The 24,380-nt window shown below is 40.8% G+C and overlaps 1 protein-coding gene across 3 annotated transcripts in view; it reads left to right on the plus strand.

Annotated features, from left to right (window-relative positions):
• Positions 1–24,380, plus strand: part of kcnq1.2 (potassium voltage-gated channel, KQT-like subfamily, member 1.2) — a 181,034-nt gene that overhangs the window by 103,127 nt on the left and 53,527 nt on the right. For 2 of the 3 annotated variants that reach the window (XM_061035879.1, XM_061035880.1), the window contains 5 exons: positions 6,938–7,013; positions 7,921–8,015; positions 10,638–10,678; positions 12,598–12,659; positions 19,678–20,283. In XM_061035879.1, coding sequence (XP_060891862.1) covers positions 6,938–7,013; positions 7,921–8,015; positions 10,638–10,678; positions 12,598–12,659; positions 19,678–19,905 — 502 coding nt within the window. In that variant the 3' untranslated portion in view covers positions 19,906–20,283. Of the gene's footprint in view, positions 1–6,937; positions 7,014–7,920; positions 8,016–10,637; positions 10,679–12,597; positions 12,660–19,677; positions 20,284–24,380 lie in introns of those variants that run through there. The other variant, XM_061035882.1, reaches the window with a different exon arrangement.

Genomic DNA, 24,380 nt, shown 5'->3' on the forward strand with positions numbered 1-24,380 from the left:
ATGTTTGTTGTTGCCCATGAAGCTCAAAGTATAAGCTATTTACTTAGATAAAATTCCAGCCATGTCTGAAAAATCCAGTCCTTAACTTGTCAGGGGTTGCTCTTTCAGACATGGACACATCTGGAGATTGTCTGCATTTGACTCATTCTCACTTTTGTTTGGTTTAGGCAATCTTTTATTATCCTTGTGTGCCAACGACCTTGCAGGGTAATGTCTGTGCAATTTACAGATAAGTTCAAGGTTGCAGTGCATATATGAAGGGGGGAAGGGGGTATTCAGAAATGGGTAAGTATCGTTGATGGCGCCTTCAAACATAGAAAACTTAAAACAAAAAGAAATAGTGGATGGAATGTTTTAGTCATTTTAAAGTTGAGATTGTGACGGCTCAATGACAGGACACACCATCATGCCTCTGTGACGTTAACATTGATGGAGAGGCGTAACAATGGTGTAACTTACCAGTCTTGAAAAGGCAATGTAAAAGGGGCTAAAGACATGTGTTGACACTAAGTCAAAGGACAGTGTGTCTGGACTAAAAGTGACAGACTGATGCTAGCTTGCCTAAAAAGTGTATCTTAAAAACACCAAAACACCTTTTCAAAAACAACTAATGAGAGAGGAAAAAAAAGCCCTCTGAGAAGAAAACGTGTACCCTGATACACTCCTTTACATGCACGCCCACATTACTGACACACCTTAGGCTAAACACTGAGACTAGGGGACAGTCTGGCACCAAGGAGGGGGTTATTAACGCTCAATCTATCCGACTCTCTAATTAGGCTCGCTTTGAAGACCAGTTACAATCATGTCCTCCTCTTTCGGCTACACCTTAGGCCTGGAAATTTAACCCTCTCAACCTGAATTGAAAAAAGTCTGGACACGTGTATGGGGAAACCACTGTCCAATGATTTTTTTGGCTGAACTTGGCGTCCACGTTGTCGATGGCAGGAACAAGAAAATATGAGGATTAACGGGTGTAACAAGTGAATGTTTTGCAATGACAGTTTTCATCCTAAAAGCCATTCTATTTGTATATTTTTACTACCTGTAAGTATATTTTTTGTTTCTGTGTAACACATTAAAATCTGGGTTCCCTGTGGTTTTCTACTCTTGTAAAAAAAACCTTCTTCCCACGGTTGTAGTTTTTCATTTTCTCGGCTGTCTAACTGGAAACCTCCTCGCCCCAATCTTTAGCTAATTTGGCAGTCAGAGTCGTGTCAAGAAGAGTTCACAAGTCATTAGTCGACTTGTTAGAAGTGCGCTCCTCTCCAATCTTCCCTCCGTGTGGTGGGAAAGAGCTGAGTCTGTCTCTGTTCTCCTAAAATAATGACAGGTTGTGAGACTCGGCGTCATTAACATTAAACATGGGTGGGACTGTTCTGAGGTCACCAGGATGTCGACCATCTCTCGAGATGGGTTATTTTCATTGGTGGGATTCTTCCATGAGCTTTAAGTCAGCAGACTTCTATTCACACGTACCTTTAGAGGTATGCAGGGATTGTGTGTGTGTGTGTCGGTGAACTAGCACGAGTAATGTAGTTTGTAATGATGAAATTCTAAAGTACAGATGCCCTGATAGTTTTTTTTTTTTCATTTCTGATTCCAAATCTAATACCTCAATTCTTACCAGTAATGAGTTAGACTTAAATGAGAACAGCTGTACACTTTAAACTGTGTATATGTGATATGACTGCTATTATTTAATATGACCTAGCTCAGAGACTGGACGACAACAACTAAGAATCAACTTCAATAAAAAGATGTAGGAATGAAGAATGAGACCTTTTTTGTATGTGAAGTTGCTTTATTCATTGTTAATGATCAGTTTTAATAACTGGTTCAGTTGGTTTTGGAAAGGAGGAGACGTCGTCTTCTGGTCTTGCATCAGCCAGCGTCCCCGCGACTCTACCCTAAAACTTCCACTGTTATCTCCGCACTAGTTCATGCACTCTGACCTTTTCAGCTTAGATGCGATTAAGGTCCAAAAACAACGCATAAAAAAAAAATATTTAAAAAAATAAAGAAGGTTTGTATTTAAACAGGAAGTGAAGTACCCCTAGATTAAGACAGGACAAAGCATCACAAAAATGGTTTGGAAATGCAATTAATTGAATTTAATATTTATATATATATATATATATATATATATGAACAGTTTCTTGCAAACCTACAGAATCTCCAACCCCTCTCTCTCTCTCTCTCTCTCGCTCTCTCTCTCTCTCTCTCTCTCTCTCTCTCTCTTTCTCTGTGGCCACACACATCAAACATGTTCTGCGCTCTCTGTTCTCTCTTTGTCATCAGCTCTTAATGGGTACTGGTCTTTGATGTGGCTTGTTTGCTGCCATTGTCTCCAGCATGTCTTGATCAGCGTCCATTGATCTGGTGGGGGGCGACATGAAAATAACTTCAACACTGGAACAGACACACACACACACAGACACACACAGACATACACACAGACACACACAGACAGGCACACACACACACACACACACACACACACACACACACACATACACACACACGGGGAGTAGGGGAACCATTGAATCAAAAGCCATATTTTACTAGCTGATGAGTCGCTGCATGAAGAGCAGCAGTTTCTCATGTTCTGAATATGTTGTACAAACATTCACACGAGGTCAGTGAAATACACAATAAGGGACGATCAACAGAGGAGAGCCTAGAGAGGGAGAGTTTAACATACTCAAAGCTTTGGAAAATGACAAATTTCTTTTTTTTTTTAAGTGATGTTGATGCCCCAATGCAGCAGATGAAATATTTTAAACAAAAGAAACCTATAGAGTCATGAAGGGTGAAATATGATGTGATGTTATGTTATGTATGGCCAGATTTTTGCGAATACCCAGCTTGGGATGTCACACACAGAGGAGTGTAGAGTTACTTCTGAAAAAGTAGAACTGTGAGTGTACTTATTGCACGCAAACCACTCTTCCCAAATATCAAAAGCCTTCTTGTACAATCCACATGAGGGAGCATTTCTTGCATTAGAACTGCATCAAACCCCATTCATTTAAAACACTCATTAGATGGTGTGTGCGTATGTGTGTGTGTGTGTGTGTGTGTGTGGGTGGGTGTTTGCTGTTACAATATAGGGTCTAAGCAATGTGCGCTGATAATTCTCATCACGACACCCTCTGGCATGCCATCACTTTCACATCAAACATCCCTGAAAGAATGTAGTCGTCTTATCCGTCCAAGATATGATAAAAGGATGTCTGTTTTGAGGAGAACAGAAGAAGAGCACATCTCTTTGATGGACCAAAGCACCAGTCATAAAGCTTATCTCACACACACACATACACACACACACACACACACACACTGATGCACACAAACGCACACAGGGCAGCCGTCTTGCTGGGCCCTGACCGTTGCACATTGATGTCTGAGGCTGCTTTCTCCTGACTGACTCCAAGGTTATTGCATCGCACCATGGAAGCACAGGATATTTGGCGGTCCCCTGCCAAAGAGCCAGGGTGGGAGGGGGAAGTTGCCATTGACAACTTAGTGATCTCCGAAGTGACCATCTGAAAATGAAAAAGGAGAAAACTTATTAAGAGAGACCAGTACAGGGGAGGCCGTGGGGCTAAATCTGTCGCAGCTAGTTTAGTTTAGTTTTAGTTTAGTTTATTTGCACAATTTTTTGAAAGAAGAGTCAAACAGAAAAATACAAATAGAAAATAAAACACGTGCAGGTGAGGTCGAAACCCATGAGGGCTTATCTCAAAACCTCACCTTAAGAGATTAAACAGTTAAAATAAAATACAGTAAAAATAACAAAGTAAGAATATTTACTATCACAAATAAAATGTACCCAATTGAAAATTACATACAAACATTGAAAACATAAAAATAGAGCAAAACAGGACATACAGTATGTAAACAATATAACAAAATCAGGACAATTCACTATGTTCACTATGTTTTCAAGAAATGGACCAGGCCAATTCATGACTCCTGCAATTACAGCTGACTTCCACAGTTGACCTAATGAAGAACAGCGAGTCTGTTGAGAAGAGCCAGGAGTTGGGGTTTAATCCGTAAAACTTAAAAGACCCCACAAACCAGTGTTTCCAATCCAAAATGAATCATACAGTGCAGGACAATGGGAGATATATTGGAGCCATTGTGGGCGAGATCAGAGGTTTGCTGACTCTAGAGGAATCCCCAGGATACGCTGTGAGTCGAGTCTTGTGCACAGATGAAAAATAAACATTAAGAAGAGAAAAGCGGGAGAGAGGGGGGGGGGGGGGGGGGGGGGGGGGGGGATGAGTAGGAGGCAGAATCAGAGCCAGCAAGTGTTTGAAGGGCAGCATCAGCAGAGAGATGTGGGAATTACATGCCTTCAGTTTCTGTGTGCCAAATGTTTACAGAGAGGAGGGGGGACGGAGGGTGGTTGGTGTTGGACAGTTATTCTTTTATCACACTTAACCCGATGAACATGTGTGCGCATTTGTGTCAAATGCAGGAAGCAGGAGGAGGGCGAGGAGGGAGCCCGGGTACAGTTGTTCGACGATCAAAACCGCACATGTTTTTTGTTTCCTACATGTGTTTTCTTTCCCAATTATGCTCCAGCCTCCGAGTTGCAAAGAAGAAAAAAAAAACACATCCTTCTCCTCATCTCCAATTGCGAGCAGGGGGATGTTAGACTTTTTTTTTGCTTGCTCTTTCTGTTCGGTATTGTTTGTGTGCGTTTCCTCCTATAGCTCGGGCAGGCCTCGCATTGAGGGCAGCAAAAAAGAAAAAAGACAGCAGCCCGACGGCCTTTGATGTTCATGTTTTATGGTCCGATGTCAACGCATTGTCTGCTGAGTGCTTTTGTTGTCCCTCTGCCTAATTAAGACCTCAGAGGGACTTGTTGACTCCACAAAGACCCTTGTTTAGGGAGGGGGGGGGGGGAGGTTGGTATGTGTGTGTTTTTGTGAGACGAGGGGGTGCATGTGTGTGTGTGTGTGTGTGTGTGTGCATGTGGGTGTGACTGCTTTGATTTGGACATAGTTATGGAGAAAAAGTTCAAAACAGCAGACAGACACACACACATCACCTCCTACATATAAAGGCATAGGCTTTGACATATGAGGTCATTTGTTTCTTCTTTGAGGGCCGTTTATCTCTAGTTTAGAAGATAATTTAGCACGCACTTTAACATATATATATATATTTTTATTCTTATTTTCAACCTTGGAAATGCACCCGTCTGTTTTTCATTTCTGCCATCTTCCTTTGGATGGCTCCACCACAGGTCTAGTGTCAACAGTCTGCTGTTAATCCACCTTCTTCGCAGATACACTGCTGGAACACAAACACACACACATGTAGTCCTGCGGCTTTGATGTCTCTGACAAGAGAAGGCTGAAAGGTCGCCAGTCTCTGAGCCCTACTGTACATGAAATAGAAGACAGGGAGAGAAGAGGGCACAAATACGAGGGATGTAAGTCCTGCTTAGCCAGCAGTAGAGACCTGTTTTACAAAGTTTTATATCTGAAAAATAAATGCTGTAAATGCAGAATATTGTGCAGAAAATACATTATGAAACAAAGGGTTGTTCAACAGTTTGATATGTTCACCGTCGTAGTGGGCTTTCACTGTCAAACATCTCAACCACACATAGTTGTTTTTTTTTGAGAAAAGTAGAGAGATATAATTAAATTTAAAAACAACGTGAAGAGCATTCAAACCCCATAATGACAAGCTCAATATTCCATGAAATAACGGACTAAAAATGTGTTATCATAATACAACAACAGTCCTTTCTCAGTCTCAAGTAAAAAAAAAAAAAAAGTCGTTGTGAATCTGTGTGTGGCTCTGTCCATCTGTTATCCAATCCCAGGGACCGATAAAAATCCAGTCCCTCCTCAACACATTCTCATCCTCACATCCGCCAAACATGCAGCCGTCACACATGGAACATGTTTCTGCATTCATCATGCAGACAAATAAAACAAATGGGGCGGCAGTAGCTCAGTCTGTAGGGACTTGTGTTGGGAATCGGAGGGTCGCCGGTTCAAGTCCCGGCACGGACCAAGTCTGGAAATTGGTCTGGTAGGTGGAGAGGTGCCAGTCCACCTCCTGAGCACTGTCGAGGTGAGCAAGGCACCAAACCCCAAAACTGCCCTGGAGAGCTCTCTGTGGGCCGCCCCCTCACTCTGAGACCTCTCCATTAGTGCATGTCCATAGGATCCTGTTTGTGCATGTGTGTGTATTTCAGCCTATCTTTGTGTAGCATGTTCATTAGACAGAGTGTAAAACTGAATTTCACCTCAAGGCATAAATTATAAATGAATCACATGAACACCAGAACACAACACACAAAAACAGTGCATGCCATACAGTCACTATGGTATGCAAATGTGACTTTGAACGTGTGTGTTGTTTGCATCCTGTGGTTTCTGTTTCTGCGTTTAGCTCCATACCAGTGGGGTTTTCTTTGGTGTTGACACAGATGTGCTGCTTTGAGCCAAAGGGACGTGTGTTTTGGGACTCCTCTCTCTGCAAACAGTGTCTGGTTTTCTTGTTTTTTCACTTTGCACCGTGTTGCAGAAACACATTTGTGAGGGATGAGACAGGCGCTGATGAAGAACGGTTATTCATCTGAGTTAAAAGTGTGTTTTTGTGTACAAGACGCATACCTGCGTTTGTGTATGTTTGCTCTTCTGGGAGGGGCACATGTGGTTTTGTGTTGCCTGGTACACAGATTGTCCATCGATCATTGAATGCAGCATGAGCTGACGATATTAAGCTTATACTGCAGCCTTTCTTTCTTCTCTCTTCTTTTTTTTTTCTTTTTTTTTTTTTACAACACAGCCTGTCCAAAATAAACCACTTCACATTTTACAGCAAGGAAACATCTGCAGACCTTTATCATCATTGTTTTTCTCTCAGATTAAATCTGTCTCTTTTTTTGTGTGTGTCACAGGTTGTCCCATGCCCAGAGATCAGCTGTGAAAGTCCTCCGCAGAATGCAGTACTTTGTGGCCAGGAAGAGATTTCAGGTGAGCAAAGACAAATACAGACAGAAACAGAATTCTACGTGGGCAAAAGCTGGGGGATGTAAAGATAAAGAGAGAGACAGATTGAGCGTGGAAGAAGTGTGTTAGTGTACAGGATAAGGAGGGGAGGGCAGGGGACGGGGGGGAGCCCCAAGGGCATATATAAGCTGCAGTACTGCCATCCATGTGCATGTGTGTGTTTGTGTGTAAATGCCTACAACCTGCACCTGCATGTCTTCTTTGTGCTCACTTCAGTTCAGGCGTAGTATCATGGGAAATCTACTAACCTGTCTCTGGGGCTACAGTAGGAATTCACTTACTGTACTGCACTTAAACACACTTGGAAAAATACACACACACACACACACACACACACACACAGCAGGACATGGCCTCACATAGCACTACAGTCGGCAGAATTATGTTAGAAAATTGTGTGCATTAAGTATAACAAGTAAAAAAAAAAAAACATGTTTGAAATACTTTGGCTATCGTTTTCATGCTATATGTTATTGCAGAATGGTTCCTATATTCTTACCGTTTCCAAGTGTTGTTCATGTTTTCAATTATGGCCTAAGTGATGTCAGCTGTGCAGGCTATACTCTGTGTATACCAAGGAGACCCTAAAGAGTTCACCGGGTTCTTTCTGACGCTGCTTGTATCCACGTCACACTAAACAAAGCTGTGAAAGGACCTTAACACGATTGCTTTCTACACACACACACACACAATGAGTAAACAATGAACCCTTTGCACCCAAGGGGGTTGGGGATGTTTTTGTTTTTTTCGGGGGGACCAAGCAGGAGCGGCAATAGTTGACAATGGCTTTTGTGTCCCTGTGTGTGTGTGTGTGTGTGTGTGTGTGTGTGTGTGTGCGTGCGTGCGCCTGTGCGTGTGCATTGATCAACAGCAAGCGCGGAAGCCGTATGATGTGCGAGACGTGATCGAGCAGTATTCCCAGGGTCACCTCAACATGATGGTCCGCATCAAGGAGCTGCAGAGGAGGTGCTGACTTTCACCTTTTTCACACTATTTCTTCCTCAATCTCAGTCTCTGACATTTTGGTCAGTAGTGTAGTAAGACAGGTCATAGTTGAAGAAAGAGGGAGGGAGTTGTCGTCAGAAAACACAACATCACATTTTAAAGGACAGATCCTGTTGAGCTCAGATCTTGAGAACAGTTCCCTAATTGTGAAAATGAGATGTTAGCCTCTTAACCTGGTACATATATTGTTTAAGGAGGCATCCATTTGTTAACTACACCCTGGAGATAGTCCCAAAGTTTGATAATGAGGAGGAGGAGACTCACAGACTTATTGTGGAGGGATTTCTGCTTTACAACTACGAGCACTTGATCGACATGCTGAACCAACGTTACTTTATTTCCATCCCGTACAAAGAATGCAAAAAGAGGAGGTGCTGGAGGAACTTAAAGATGCCTTGTGTGGCCCATATATTTGAAACTCAAGACTCACTACTTCCTTGAAATATTTAATAGATTTCAAATTGTCAGAATTAGCTTCCTGCCTGCAGCCAACTATTCAGCCAAACCATGTCATATTATAGTATATGTTTTTATGGGAAATGGGCCATTGTGCAGAAAGAGAACTCTTACTTTTAGAATTATATTTAAAGTGCTTATGGCACAAACTTGCTGCAAAGTACAACTTTGTAATTTACCCAAATGTTATTGTTATTATATGAGCATTTGCAGCATAAATATGAGCATAAACACATCCTAAAAGTCTGATTTTAACGCAGTATAAAAAAGACAAAATATGTGGTTTGTCATGTCTGCCTGGCATTTTGATGCAGTCATATGAAGTGACAGTTTAGGCATGAAAAAAAAAGCCTTTGGGATTTCTTTTGGTTTCAGGAGAACATGTTGCAAACACAGGTATAGTGTAAAACAACGAGAACAGCAGATAAATATAGAAACTGTTAGTTATAGTTATTTCATTTTGTATTCTCTGTATTGGTATAAACATATTAAACAATGTTATAGCTCAAAGCATATTTCTCTCATTGTGCAGGCCTGCTGTCAGGTGTCACATTGAACACTGCGTTTGTTGTTAGTCTTGCTCTGCTGACATCATGCTTGGCTGAACTGGGTCAGGAAGACAAAAGGAAGAGTTGATGTCTTCATTGCAAAATGTCCTCATTCAGCTGTCAGTAGTTCTACAACACCTAACAGTTTCTGTCAGTGGGATCATCCTCCTGCAGAGACATAGTGTAGCAGCCTCTGATTAGTTCCACTGTGATGTGCTTTGTTGACCTGTAATGAAGTCCAGTCTTCACCAAACTGCAATTTTTTCTGCATTTTTAGGGGAGTTTTTTTTTTTTTTGTCCAATCTGCAAACCCTCTCCTATGCAGGAGGTCGGTTAGGTAACAAACTGGGTCAAAGTTATGTAAAACTATCACCTGGACCTTGTAACACAAATTCACAGTAATTCAGCTGAACCACAGTAATGTGCTGTGAAATTCTCAAACCAGCAGGGCATCATAGCATATCTGTAAATCAATCTTTGGTTATTTGATGGACAGTAATCCATTAACTACCTACACTGTAAGAAAGCTTCAAGACTCAATCTCAATGCTTCTAGATTTTGTATTTACATCATGTACAAGCCAAATAAGACTAAAAACAAAACTTACCTTTAAAGATCACTTTTTATGCAAAAATAGATTTTACCATGTTTTTCTAACACTAATATGTGCCCTTAGTCTGTGTACAAACCACCCAATTATGAGAAAAGTCCATCCTCTCTGTCTTTTACCTGCTCCACTTTTCAGAAAATGTGTGCTCAAATAGGCCGTAAGGAGATTTCCCCTTTATGACATCACAAAGGGCAGTAACCCCTCCCCAAGGATGGTGACACTCCCACAGCTAGGTTTTCTTTCTGCCCTCTGACTCCACCTTCTCATAGTAAATAATTGGGCATGGTGCAACAAAGCCCAATCCCTTCTAGAGGGGGCGTGGTCAGACACAGCTCATTTGCATTTAAAGGTACAGACACAGAGACAACCTGTTCTGAGCAGGGCTGAACTAGAGGGGTTTATAGGCATGATCAAAAACAGGATCAGAGTGGATTTAGAACAAGAAACTTCACAGACATGTTGTGGCGACCTCTGAGACTTATTTAAATTTGTTGAAAAGGAGTATAATATGTGACCTTTACCAGAAAATCCAAAGATAAAGACACTGCACTGCATCAGAACCACCTATAATGAGTCAACTAGATAATTAAAATAATATAAAAAAATGTGATTGCTACGATGGAAAGTCAGCCCAGAATTTTGAGGTGATGGAAACTAGAGAAGGCTTTCCCTGCTTTTGTACTTTTTTAGATTACTTACTAATGGTCCACAAAAACAAGTGAAGCCGCTTGGATGACACCTCAGTTAGAAAATTATCTTTTCAGCCATTAAAACATCCATCTAGGTTTTTTTCCACTGTGAAATCAGTGACAAATAAATACTACGTAGAGTGGTTGATTTCTTTGAATTTCTTAGCTCTTTAAATATATATATATATTGGCCTGGCAATTGAACCTGTTATTCTATTAATACTTGTGAATCTCCTCTGTATCTGCACAGTGTTTTTTAAGTATTTCTCTCTCCTTCCAGGCTGGACGGCACGCTGGGGAAGCCAGGAATGTTTCTTCCAGGTAAACACACAGCAAACACAACAGTCTCCATCTGATAGGCAGACATCACTCCTCACTGGCTCCTTGTGTTTACACCTCACACATATACAAGCTGTGCCAGACTAAATATGAGAGCAATAGAGGACCCTGTCTCGTCTAAGTTTAGATTAGGGGGCATTTCTGTGTGTTTTCTGACTTGCAAAGATGTTACTTTGGGCACCATGTGTGTTTGCTTGTTCATGTGGATATAAATGTATGGATCCTTTTATTTTTTGGTTTTACATGTTTTATCTGATATTGTCAATTTCATTTTAATGACACTTGGGAGAACATCAGAGTCAGATATTTACAGATTAATGAGCTAATATATTGAAATCAGTGAGATTTGATTGATTTGTGTGATTTGATGTAGCAGCTGTACTCATCTAATGTTGGAATTGATCATATAGTTCACAAAGTTCGGCTACTGATGTGAAGCATCAACGAGCGTTAGAATAGAAAAAGTGGAATTCTACTTTCATGCTCATAAGCAGCTGATCTCCTGATGAATTTGATTATTTTTTATACCAATAACAGCTGTATGGCTTGGTAAAAAATGCCTAAATATATCCTCCCACTACCTGGATTCAGTCATTAAAAACATCATAAGACACCCCGTAACTAAAATACAAACTAATGATATAGAATATGTCTTTAATCAGTGGGGGGGGGGGGGGGGGGCTTGCATTAATGCTCCTGGCAACAGCTTACAAAGCTTTAATTTCATCAGAAAACTGTTTTGGCTGCTGATAAATATATAAGTTAATCAGTGATACTAATTTATCGAGCAACAAACAACAACAAAAAGTGTCTATGTGACTAACAACAAATGGGCTAACATGAACATAAAAGACCACATTATCAGGATCCTTCTAGTTTAACAACTGTAAGACATAAAAGTTAAGTAGTAATTTTATGATTTTTAAAGATTTGAAAACTTTATCATTATAATTTTGTGGCCTGTATTGTATTTTTATATCAATCAAAAGATTCTCCACTTCAGTTTCCATTGCCAGAACCTCCACTGCCATAATTTCTGCTCCTTTCCTTGCCTTCCCCTCTCCTCTTTTCCTTTGCTCCAGCTCCGAGGTGTTATAGTAAACATCTTTTAGGCCCATCCTGTCCACTATGACACGGTTCATTTGGACAAGCCCTTGCATTGAGTAAACAGCTTTCAGAGCTCTGTACTTTTCAATTTTGCATACTCTCCAAAGCTACAGCACACCCAATTCACACTCACATCAACACACAAAACACAATGAATGAAGGGTTATAGACACACTCTGAATCATGCAACTATACTGTATACAAAGTAACGACCGTAGTTGAGGTTTGAAACTTCAGAAAGCGTTTCTCTAACACTGTCGCATGGGAAGTGACGATTCTTTTAGTGTGTCTAACCCTCACCTTTTAGGGTCGGATCGGTTCGCAGCAGAAGGGTAGCAAAAAAGTAGGACGGTATGGATAGATTGTTTTGATACAGTTCCCGACTTTTGGCTGTGGAAACGCCATTACTGTAAATCTGTGCCGTACCAAACTGAACTGAACCACTTGGTTGAAACGATGTTGAAGAAAATAACGTGCTGCTGAACCATATTCAGTGATTCAGTAAAGAATAAACTTTGAACATGAAGGGTGCAGTTTGATGTCTTTGAAGGGAACATAACTGTTTCTGACATTAATTTATTGTAATATTAAAGTAAAACCTGCAAAAAATGAACTAAAGCATGCTTTCATTAAGAGCTGTGAGCCTTCAGGCAATAACTGCTAAAGAAAAATATAATGTGTGCGTGAGTATATCTTCAATTATCTGAGTGTGACTAAATGCACTTTTCTGCATCTGTTTTAGTGTCCATGTATTTAAAACCACAACCTTTTTTTTTCTCTTTGTCTGTTTCCAGGAAAAGGGGAAGATAAAGAATACCCAACCATCGGTGCACGGCTGATCAGGCTTGAAGATAAGGTAGGCACACTTCTACCTCTCACTGCTTGTGTGTGTGTGTGTGTGTGTGTGTGTGTGTGTGTGTGTGTGTGTGTGTGTGTGTGTGTGTGTGTGTGTGTGTGTGTGTGTGTGTGTGTGTGTGTGTGTGTGTGTGTGTGTGTGTGTGTGTGTGTGTGTGTGTGTGTGTGTGTGAGATGCAGTGATTAGATTAGTCCTGGTGTTCAAAGCAGCACTATCTGTGTGTGTCTGCAGTCCTTTTGTGGCTCTGCCTATTTGCGTCTCTGATATCAGATGTGTGCGTTTGGTGTGCGTTTGCTTCGATATGAGCTTGTTGTGGCTGGGATCGGTTCATCTGTACCTACGTAAAACATACACCTGCATTCCCTGCCCTCCATTTATCAGCATCCAGTCAGGCATGTGTTTTTGCTGCGCTTTTTTTTTTTTTTTTTTTTTAAGTTTTTTTCTAACTTCCATTCATTTTGATGATTTTCCATGCCAGCCCTTATTTTTCCTGTCATCACAGCTTGTTTGGTTGGTGACACTTTTTTGGATGTTTATGTTTCCATAAGCAAGGCTAAAGAGAAAATTGTTAATATACTGAGTCCGAGCCAAAAGGCAACAGCTGTGTTTTTTGAAGCCCACGGGTGTAACTAGGCGTGTCATCAGTCAAAGAGGAAAGAACACAAAACGATGCCAGCGTGCTGCCAGCCCTGATGCCGCCATGATGCCAGGATAGACATCATCCCTCAGGGGATTGTTGGACCAGTTTGACTGGTATGTGAATGAGTCTGATTGTCTGCAGGTAGTAGCATAGGAGATTTGTTTGTGGTTGGTTTGTTTTGTGTGTCGCTGCGTCAGTTCTTGTTTTTTTTTTTAAGTTCCCTAATGTCTGCAAGCGTTTGCTGTTCTCAAACTGCTTTGTTATGTACGGAAGAGTAATGATCTTGAACCAGAGTATACGCTCAGAGTCTGAAGACCTCCCTCTGAGATTGAGTTACGGCCCATTTGCCCCTCGGCTGCATGATCGCAATCTGATTGAAAACATAAACCTGCATTGAGAAGTGCCCCCCTTACCTGCGACTCTATTTCTCTCTTTTAAGTCTTTCATGTCTTCTCTGCCTTTTTTCTCTCTTTTCCCTCTTTCGTTTCTAGTCTGCCTTAACCCGACAGATGAATAAGACTGAGAGGTGAATAATTGAGGAACAAATCAGTTTTACCTCACTGATGCAGCCTACCTCGAGAACAATGTGGGACCAATCACTGTCCCTATAATCATTTGTATGCATTGAACACATTGCTGCACCAAGTGTCCTCTCCCAGAGCCAACCATCCCTCATAATGACTATTTTCCTCTCCTTGGCACCCGCCCACTTCCCCTGTCTCATTTCTGGTCGTGTGAATTTCTTGTTTTGATGATTCAGACGGGCAGGCACACCTGTTGGTGGAAGCGGAGCAAGAGGGGGGAGGGAGGGGTGGCGGGGGGGTATGGACTCCTTTTTCCCTCAGGCTGCAGGTGGATGAACCTGTCGACCTCTGAAACTTGGGACATTCCCAGCTCCTCCACAGAATCGTCTTCACACACTCTGTTTGTAGACACACTCAAGGCTGAATGAAGCTCCCTTCATAACACTGCACACTGTAGAGAAAACAAAAGAGCGACAACATTCAAGAGGTACTTTCCATTCTCTATTGGAAACAGAAACTGTCATAGCTTTTGATATCCATGGTTTAATCACAGATTGGCCTATAGGCTACATTGATTAACATTTTGGACAGTGAAGAGGCACAAATCTTAAATTCACTCCATAGAAGAGGAGAAAAAAAGTTATTTTTGAAGCTTTGAAGGTGGCATTTCTTTCTGTTGTTTTTCATTGAAACCATTTCATATTTCACTCACATGTTTCTGGTAAATGGTAAATGGACTTGAGCTTGTAGTCTTCTGACTACTCAAAGAGCTTTTACACCGCAGGTCACACCTACCCATTTATACACTGAAGGCAGAGGTTTCTATGTAAAGTGACCATCAGAAGTAATTAATCCCATTCATACGCATTCAAATGTCGCTGACGGAGCAACTTGAGGTTAAGTGTCTTGCCCAAGGAGACACATTGGACAGCTGCAGGAGCTGGAGATCGAACCCCCGACCATTCCTAACCAACTGAGCCACAGCCGCTCTTTGGACAACAGCACTTGTAATGATCACAACCAAAGTAACACACACACACTAGATCAGTTAAGATGTATCACAATATCAAATGTAGGTCTTAGATTGAGCATTATGTTCTCACCATGTGGAACATCTTTCATAACCAACACCATGATAAAGCTGATGAAATTACATTTTTAAAAAGTATTATAATAATCTTCTTCCTTATACCCTTTGCACTGCCTCTGTGCACTTCTTGTCAGCACCTGGGTCCGATCGGACTAGAAGCTGCTTGTTGGTTACTCGTGTTTTCTCCTGACTCGATCGCTGCTTTTCTTGTTCTTTCTCTGGCATGTACAGTATGTCGCTTTGGGAAAAAAGTGTATGCTAAATGAACTCGTGACACTTAAACATTGTAGCAGCGCATCATTGCACCTGGTTGGTGAGTCAGCATCTTGGAGGGTTTTATAACCGACTCACACCCCCTGCTAAGTGAGTTGGGATGGCACTCAACCCTCAAGTGGTAATACAAACTGAGAGGAAGTTTATTTTTGAATTTAATCAAGCCTTTATTTTGACAAGGCATCGACTCACATGGTCGATTTCTCAGGTCAGACCTGTGTGAAGAGGCCGGTTTATAGAAGGATCTTCAAGTCGCACTCCAACGATACTGTCAATTAATGTGCATGAAAAGTGTCAGCTGTATGTTTCTGGAATGAATGGACATTGTACTACTTATTTAGTATAATGTAAAATAGTATATTAAAGCGATGTTTGCTGTAAGATTTAAAATTCAGATTCTCTTCCCTGTTGAGACAACTTTAAAAACATGAACCCTGTAACGCAACAGCAACATTATCTCCATCCAAACACAACACTCACGCTAAATGAAACCTCACCACAATATTTGTAGCTAACTGGAGATGTATCATGCGATAAAATACACAATGAATCAAGTTTGTCGTGCTTGCAGACGGAGCGCCCTTGACTTGAGTTTGTGCAGTAGTGAGTTGTTTGCAACAGAATCCCCAGCCCTGTCACTTTTGTTTGTCTCGCATCACTGCGTGCGTTTCATAACGCTGTAGAACTGCGGAGGTTGCGTCACCTTTAACCCGTCACCCGTAATAGTAAACCTAATCACACACAGAGAAAAAGCCCCGGTGTCACAGTTGAATCACCTCTGAATGAGATCTTTCCCAACAGCCCTGAGGATTTATTCATCAGCATGTGATGCCTGTGTGGGTTTGTGTGTGCTCAACAGTGTGTTCCCATGCCTTTCTCAATACTCACTCTTTGGGTGGAATCCAGTAAGATGTTTTTTTTTTTTTTTTTTTTGACAAATTCCCACTTACTGCTCCCCTTTCCCCTGTAAAACAACCAGACGTGGACCCCTCCGACTGAGCTGTATGCACTTCTCTCAGTCAGATCGAATCATTTAGTTGTCTTACTTTTGTCAGCACATCACTTGTGGATGGATTTATCTTCAGTGTGTCTGAAGGGGGCTCGGCCATTGTGTGTCCTGTACAGGGTTAGACAGTGATTTATCGCGCACAGACAAAGACACAGATAGCTACACACTCAAACACACATGAGCGCGGAGTTGATTAATCACCGATGTGTCTAACCCCACACTCTCAAGTTTGAATTCTCCAGGAGCGACATCGAAACGAAGACGGATGGCCCTCTTTGACAGTGTGTTATCTTTCTGTCAGGCACACTCGATGAAAAATACCCAAACGACAAGCTCAAACAGTGGCCAGTGTGTGTGCGCGCCTCAGCGTGGCCTTTAAGGAAGGAGCGCTCTGTGTTGCTTCGTGGTGAAATCGGCCCTGCCGCTTGTGGTGAATCCCTCCAAGTTTTATAGGAAAGTGAAAGAATCTACAATATGCTTTCACAGAGTCTTTAAATGTTAGCCTGTAGGACAGATTTGTGCTTTTTTTTTGGTTTGACCCTTTTGAGTTTTAAAGTTTTAACAATATTATGAAGTGTTGTGCAGCCCGGACCAAACCAGCAACTTTCATACTGAAAGTAGTGCAAAGAGCTGAAAGAAGCAGGAGCCTTTAATTATGTAGAAAAATATATTCTTTGCTTTTTACTTTTTGTTTTGATTTTTAAAGTTGGAAAAACTCTAAAATTAAAAAGGTTTTGAACTTCTTTTGTAATTTTATAGCATTTGAGGATCTGTTGTGGCAAATTAATAACATTTTTTATTTAAAATAGCGTTTTGCAACAGTGTACACACACAGATATTAGAAAACATTTATTTTAGAGTGAGATCATTTGGTTTCCTTTAAAATCTGTTTTAATGTGGTGCACAAATCATTGACCAGGGAACAGAAAGCCTAATGAGACTTTACGACACTTCAAAAATAATGAAAGTCAATCAGTCACACTAATGTAATTTCTCATGAATATTTTTGCCAATTTTGAAAAAGACAAAGAAAAACATTAAATTGTTACTGAAACTTCAATAGTTTTATATGTATATTTATATATATATATATATATATATCTACATGATATGTGTTTTTTATATGCACTTTTGCACTGTAAGATATGAGTATTTTGATGTTTGTACGGGTCACCTGCCACTTTCTTTCTTTTCTATATTAATGTCACCAAAATCGGAGCCATTTAGAAATGTTTAAATTTCCTCTGCACATTTTTAAACAGTAAATAAATAAGTACTGAACCAAAGATGTAAACAAGAAGTAAAAGAGTCAAAAAGTCATCAAGAGACAAAATGAAAAGGAAAGAGTCCCAAATAGAGAGTCAAAAGTTTGAACTTCCTATAAAATACACTGTGTATGTTTTATTTTTTATCAGCATGTTGAGAAAATATATGCCTGATGTATCATCAATGATACAAAACAAAAATTCTCAATTCCTGAGTTAAATTTTTTTAGAACGTTCTTCTAAATATATATATTAGATGGTTCAGGCCGTACAGGGTTGAGTCATAATTTATAATTTCTAAAAAAAACATGAAAACAAGAAAAGTCTAAATTCTGTTGGAATTTTTATTGAAATTAAGTTTAATTCTGATTTAAGTCTGACTATTATTCACTGATTTAAATTAACTGTTAGATCAAAGATTTTAAGAAAGTCATCTAGAGATGAGCTCAATTTAAAAGACAGCATAAACCAAAAACACTGTTTACAGTGTGTCCTCATCATCCAGCAGCAAGGCGACAATAATTCACCTCTTGGTTTCACATTCAGTTTGTATTCAATCATAATTTAGTCATCAGACTGGTTTTCAGTCATATATTAGGAAACTGCATGAATCCCTAGAGGGTCTAAAACCATCAGCAGTGTCTAAGGAAAATACCCTCTAATGTGCCCCGCAGACCTGCCCGGACATGTCTCTGCTCAACACATCATTATTTGTGTTGCTTTAAGTACACTACATGGACCATAGATCACACTCACTCTGTGGTTAACTTCACTCGGCTGTATTAAGGCAAATGTAGCGCTCCATGTATGTCAGGCTTATATCATGTGCATTAGCACAAGACTGCAGGCCTCGACTGTAATAGCATCTCAATTAGGTAAGTATGCTGTAAATTACTCCAAGGCCAAATACTGGGAATACTTGAGGGCCGGGACAGAGTGTTGTGTTTGTTAGGAGTCCATCTGTAAGGCATTTAGGGCCCCTCAGCTTTAAAAGCACGGCTTTGAGGGGGGCAAGGAGTAAGTGTGTGTGCATGGATGTGTGTATTTAGACTGCTTACAATCCAGACCCAGTGGGTGGGTGGGGGGCGCTTTGGAGATGAGGGCCTGGTAAACACACATGCTCATACACATACATATTTATACATAAGACGGCATAAATAAATGTATACATTATACAAAAATACAAGTGGTGATACACATGTTGTGTAATTGAGTTTATCTTATCTGTGCAGCAACAGGAACAAGGTCATTACCTTTAAAACAAGAAGGTACTATGGCTTAAGCGCCAGAGGAACAACATTTCACACCGTAAACCTTTTAAGGATTTGGAATGTGTGAGCAGTCACATCCAATCATCTTTTTCCTCAATTTTGGACACCAACAACAAGCTGAACCCACATCAACAGAAACTTTGAGTGTAATTCCTTTAAAGTCCCCGGGGTGTTCTTAAAATTCTTAAATTTTACGATCACCAAAGAAGAAATCAAACACAACGAAATATTTATTCTCAAATGAAACCCAGTAATACTGTAATAAAACTCACAGCATGTTGCAGACCACATTCAGAGATATTGAAGCTTTTTTAAAGAGACTTTTTCATTCTTTGGACTTTAAATGATGCTTTAAAGTTCACTGAGGGTTCTCTCTGTTCTTCAGGCACGCTCAATTGAATATCAGGGAGAAAGGTGTTGCTCTTCAGCCTGTTTAGGTTCATGTGAAAGATTGAGAGGATTTTCAGTTGCAGCAGTCGTTTTTTTAAATAATTTGGGGAAGGGGAATAATAAGGGAATTTGTGTTTCAATCGTAAACAACACAATCATGTCTTTTGAATGGGCTTGTTAGTGATCACTTTTTAAAATTAATTGAAGATGCAAAAAAACAGAATAATGAGGTTCTTTCACTCATTGGTTCATCCGTTTGTGTGTGTGAAATGATCAATATTTGTGTTGTGTTCATATTTATTTCGGTGAAATTGCAACTGTTACCATTGCGTGTGTAAGCTATCAGACTTAAACATTCCTCTTAACTTTTTGGGGAAAAAAATCTAATTTGACACAAATTTCATTATTTTTCATTTTCATATTTGCAAATCCAAAATGGACACACGTCTGTTTTCCTCTACCCTCCCCTGTGCTTGTATTCAGCCCCCTCTCTGCCCTGAGAGCACCATGTCTGTTGTTGTGCTGTGTTTTGATATATGTGTGTATTTGCCCACAGTGTGCTCAGCAGGGGAGCCGAACTGACCAGGCCGGGCTAAACAAAGAGAGGAAAAGGAAGCGCTTGCACGCATACAAACACACACACGCAAATCCTGGAACACACAGCTTCACTGCAGCGGCCGAACACTTTTTTTTTTACTGCCCTGTGCTGCAGACAAGCACAAAACCAGCACAAACAGAATCCCTGTGCATGTCTGGACTTGTCCTAGCAGTTCCTTCTGATTAAATCTCTTAATCCAATTCTTCACAAATGTCTTTTCACCTCCAGTGAATGTTTCTGGAAGGGGAATAAAAGATGTAAATCTGTACACGCTTGAGTTGCGGTTTGATTTCAGTGCAAGATGGTACTGAAGGAAAATTTTAATTTATCCTTTTAGGCAAATGTTCTCTCTTTCTGGACAAGGAGGCCAAAGGAGCAATGTTTCTCAATTTCCCACAAGAGACAAATTAGAGCACAGACTTTAACACAGTGTAATGCCTCTGATAGGATTTTTGATTCAAAGCTCCTGTCAGGCATTTTTAGCTGGTGATGAAACAGATTGAAATGAATACTAATGGATCTGTGTGACCAACAAATGTAACCAAGACAATCAGCAACAAGATCGATCATTACTATACAGAGTCATTTTTACCGTCTTTAAGCGCTGCCACTGGGTAGGTGTCGGACGATGTCAGTAACAGCCTGCTGCAGGAAAAAAAGCCTTTGTTCACATTTTTATCAGGAAAGATTCACAGATAAAAGAAATAAGAATGAGATCTTTCATCAGAAAATAATACGTGTATTATTACACATGTACAGGACAAAACTCAGCAACGAGATAAGATGAACTGCTTTGACCACAGGGGGCGCCAAAATCAACACATCAAAGTTCCCTACAGGACCTTTAAGATGTTTTATAACAGGATGTTAATGAAACTCATGATCACATTTATCATACGTTGTGTCGTTGTGTTACAGATCTGTACAATTGAAGTAAAATGAAATTGTAAAGATCCTGGTGCAATCTTGTCCATGACTCCAGGGGTCTCCTGGCCCCACTTTGAGAACCACTACATCTGCCTCTGGAGAAGCTATGGTCGATATCAGCATTAAGTTTTGTTTCAAATTTGCAATCAAAATGCAGCCTCGTTGATTTCACTGAGCACAATGATATTCAATATATGACAAATCCAGATGGGAAAGTTTATTCTTCTGTATAATTTGAACGGGCAAAGGGGGAGAATTACATTTTTTAACTTTGATAACCGTTTGAAGCTGTGTTGTACATTCTCATAAGATTATACGTGTCTCTGCAGAGATGTGCCTTCTGATAAACCTTCAAGCAAACACTGTAAACCAACAGTAACACACCCTTTATGGGTTTTTAGCACAAACTGTTTTTTTTTTGTTTTTTTTAGCTATTTTCATTTTAACTCCTGACCCAGCAGCCTCTCCTTTGACTCGCTGCACCACCCTGCACTGCACCGGGCTGAACTGTTTTTTCTCACGTCGTCACTTCCCACCGTTGATGTGGTATCTTTACAGCGTTGTGAACTCGATAGCATGCAACAAGTGGAGTGCTGCTGTGAGTAAGATAGCGCAGCAGGAGCGGTGTGCTGTTTGTAGTGCAGTCCAGCAGTAAATCATGTTTGGGCAGTGCGCTGGGGATGCAGCCCCTGGCAGCTCCCAGACGGCCTTTGGCTCTGGCTCCTTTCTCTTAGCGCCACTCTCTAATTTCAGACCCTGCCTACTACTGTGTCTTTACCGCATTCCCACAAACCAGAGACGGACAGTCTGCCTGCATGTCTGGCTCTCGCAGTCTCTCTCGCTTTCTATCTCTCTTAGTCTCTGCCCGTTGTGTCTCTCTATCACTCTTTCCCTCTCACTCTCTGCTCCTTGGCCTGCTGAGCTTGCTCCTTCTTCTTCTTCTCCTTTCTGTCTGGTTATGTGCCTTCAGGATTATAGGTCTGCAGTCTCACTCACAGCATCTAAATCATGTCCAAAACTGCCACTGTCTCTCATCAACTCTCTCTCCAAGTCTCCCTCTTCCTAGCACCAACCGTGGGCTTGCTCACTGGCTGTAAATACCCATGCTACATTTCCATTTTAATTGCCCACGTTTTCACAGAGCCCTGGGATATATTTTTTGCACATTTATTTTATTGTCTTGGCTGAACGCCCCCCTCTACTTTGGGTTGGACCTTACCACTAATATACTCCGACTTGGACCAGTTCATTATCAGCAGGGAGGTGTGCGCTTGTTTAAGAAGGTTATGAAGGGGTCAGCGTACAGTTCATGAAACAGGGGTCTGTGTTTTATTGGGACCTGTAGTCTCACTAATGCACAGTGCTAAGTAGCCCTGGTGCCACCCTACTGTTGAGTGCTATTAAATCAGTCTATACTGCATGGAACAGTAAACCAGCTGCGAATAATGCCAAGCTGTGTAAATGACTCCAGAGACCAGGAGTGTAAATGTCATCGCTATTAAGTCAAGCTGGTACCTGGGGAACGTGTAATGGGGTATATATGCATAGGTTTACTACTACATGTATACCTGTGTGTGTGTTTTACGGAGATGTGTATCGCAGCTATTAAACCAATATGTACCCACGGGGTGCTGATGGCCTAGTGTTTAGGTCGTGCCCTGTTTAAGGAGGTTACAGTTCTCCAAGCAAGCGGCCCGCATTTGAGTCCGATCTGCAGCTCCTTTCCCGAATGCCATTCCCCGTTCTCCCTCCCTAAGTTCTGACTCTACCCACTGTCCTCTCCAACTAAAGGAATAAAAGCCAAAAAATCAATCTAAACAATATGTACCCACAATCTGTAAATAAAAGCTGTACTACACTAAACAATAATTTAACTAAATAATGGAAAAAAATGAATTCCTGCCAGCTATTCCCCCTGTAGTTTGGCTAGTTTCCCATCATGCCAAACCTTCTCTCGGGCACGTCTACTTCTCATGTTCTAGATGCTGAAGACTCTGCTATACTATGGGCTCAGACCCCAGACAGCAATACCCCTATATGGTAACAAAAATTATCAGTAGAAATTGTCTGATTCATAGTCTAGTTCACTTCTTTTCCCCAGAATATCTCCTTGATTGAGATCACAACTTTCATTTATATACTTGTTAATAGGATTACGTATATTATGTTACCACTGATGTGTAGAGAAATGTGTTTTTTCAAATGGAAAAAGTTTCCTCAAAAAGTAAAGCCTACAGTTACAAGATGTTGAAGCTGTGGAAACTCCTCATAGTAAAAATAAAAAAACTATAATTTTGGTATCAAACCTAACTTCAGAATTAGCAGTTGTGACAAATAGAGCTAAACCCAACTGTACCAATACACAACTCCTAATCTTGATCATTTTATTAATTATCTTGATTTTTAGGGGACTGTTCTAAAAGAACAAAACTCCCAAAGGCCTCACCCTGAAACTGGTGAAGGGGAAGCAGGCATTACAAATACAAAGTATGGTTGCAGTGCTAGTTGTAGACTCTTGACTCGTTTTTATCTCAATATGCAAATATGCTCATGTTTACTCACTTTGTTTGCCATCTAACTGTTGTATGGTAGCACATGTTTCAGTGACAAAGTCATGCTGAGTCTGATGTCAATGTCATAATGTTGAATGTCATTGACAAAAATATCTGCAACATTTGTTTAGGTCACCAAGGTAATCAGAGGTGAACTACTTGGGCCCATTCACATGTTTAACAAATTTCATAGTGGCATCCTATAGAGTTAGAGACCTTTTACTAAAACATCAACAACAACCACTAAACCTTGTGAGTTGCACTAGAAGAAAAGTATGGGGATCACTAATATAAGACATAAAATATCACATTTCTTACTTACTTGCTGTGATTTTCCGGTCGACCAACTCTCCGCTTGTCATCCTACAGCAGTGGATTCAAATTGAAACAAGGAACAATTTATCATTGTGGCCGGGTGTTGTGCCATAGCAGACTCGCACCCTGGTTCATGGAATTATTTTAACTTACTGTTACTAATGCTGGCGTGTTTATGACTGTGTAAAGAGTTGACTGGGCCACTTGTGGTTCAGACATTGGCCCTATGGTGCTCCATGCCCAGACACATCCCTCAAGCAACATAAGGCTTGCCAGTGTCGATAGTAAACCATGATATGTGTGTGTACGTGTGTTTGCCCGAGTTGCTCCTTCCACTCTATATGCCCAGTCTGCTGTCTGCCCCACTTTGCTCTAACGACATCGGGGTTTCTGCAAAACACTTAACAAACCTGTCTATATTCCATAGTGAGTTATTTTCTTCGGTTAATGACTAATGATTTTACAGGAGTATAATGGGGGTGTTTTTCTACACCTCCGGGCCCTGTGTTTCCCAGAAAAACAATTAAAGCGTCACACCTTTCAATTGTGTGCAATTAACTTTGTAGTCCACACAGGATACAGGCCTCGCACAGTCTCAAGTGGTACAATGGAGGGAATCAGGAAGCTGTTGTTTGTGGCCAAATCAGTCAATGGGGCCGTCAATGGGAACTGCATATTTACAACACTCAGAATTTTTGACTGTCATATAAAGTGTGGAGCAGTTCATCCTGTCTTAATGATGTAGATATAGTGGGACAGACATATCATAAGCCACATCCTGTCTCATTCAGTAGAGGTAAGGATCTCACTGAGTAAAAGTACAAGAAGTTCAAGGAGTCACTTCTATTGTCTGCAGTGGTTCAGGAG

Source organism: Labrus mixtus, chromosome 4 (assembly GCF_963584025.1).
Source record: "Labrus mixtus chromosome 4, fLabMix1.1, whole genome shotgun sequence".
NCBI classification, from domain to species: domain Eukaryota; kingdom Metazoa; phylum Chordata; class Actinopteri; order Labriformes; family Labridae; genus Labrus; species Labrus mixtus.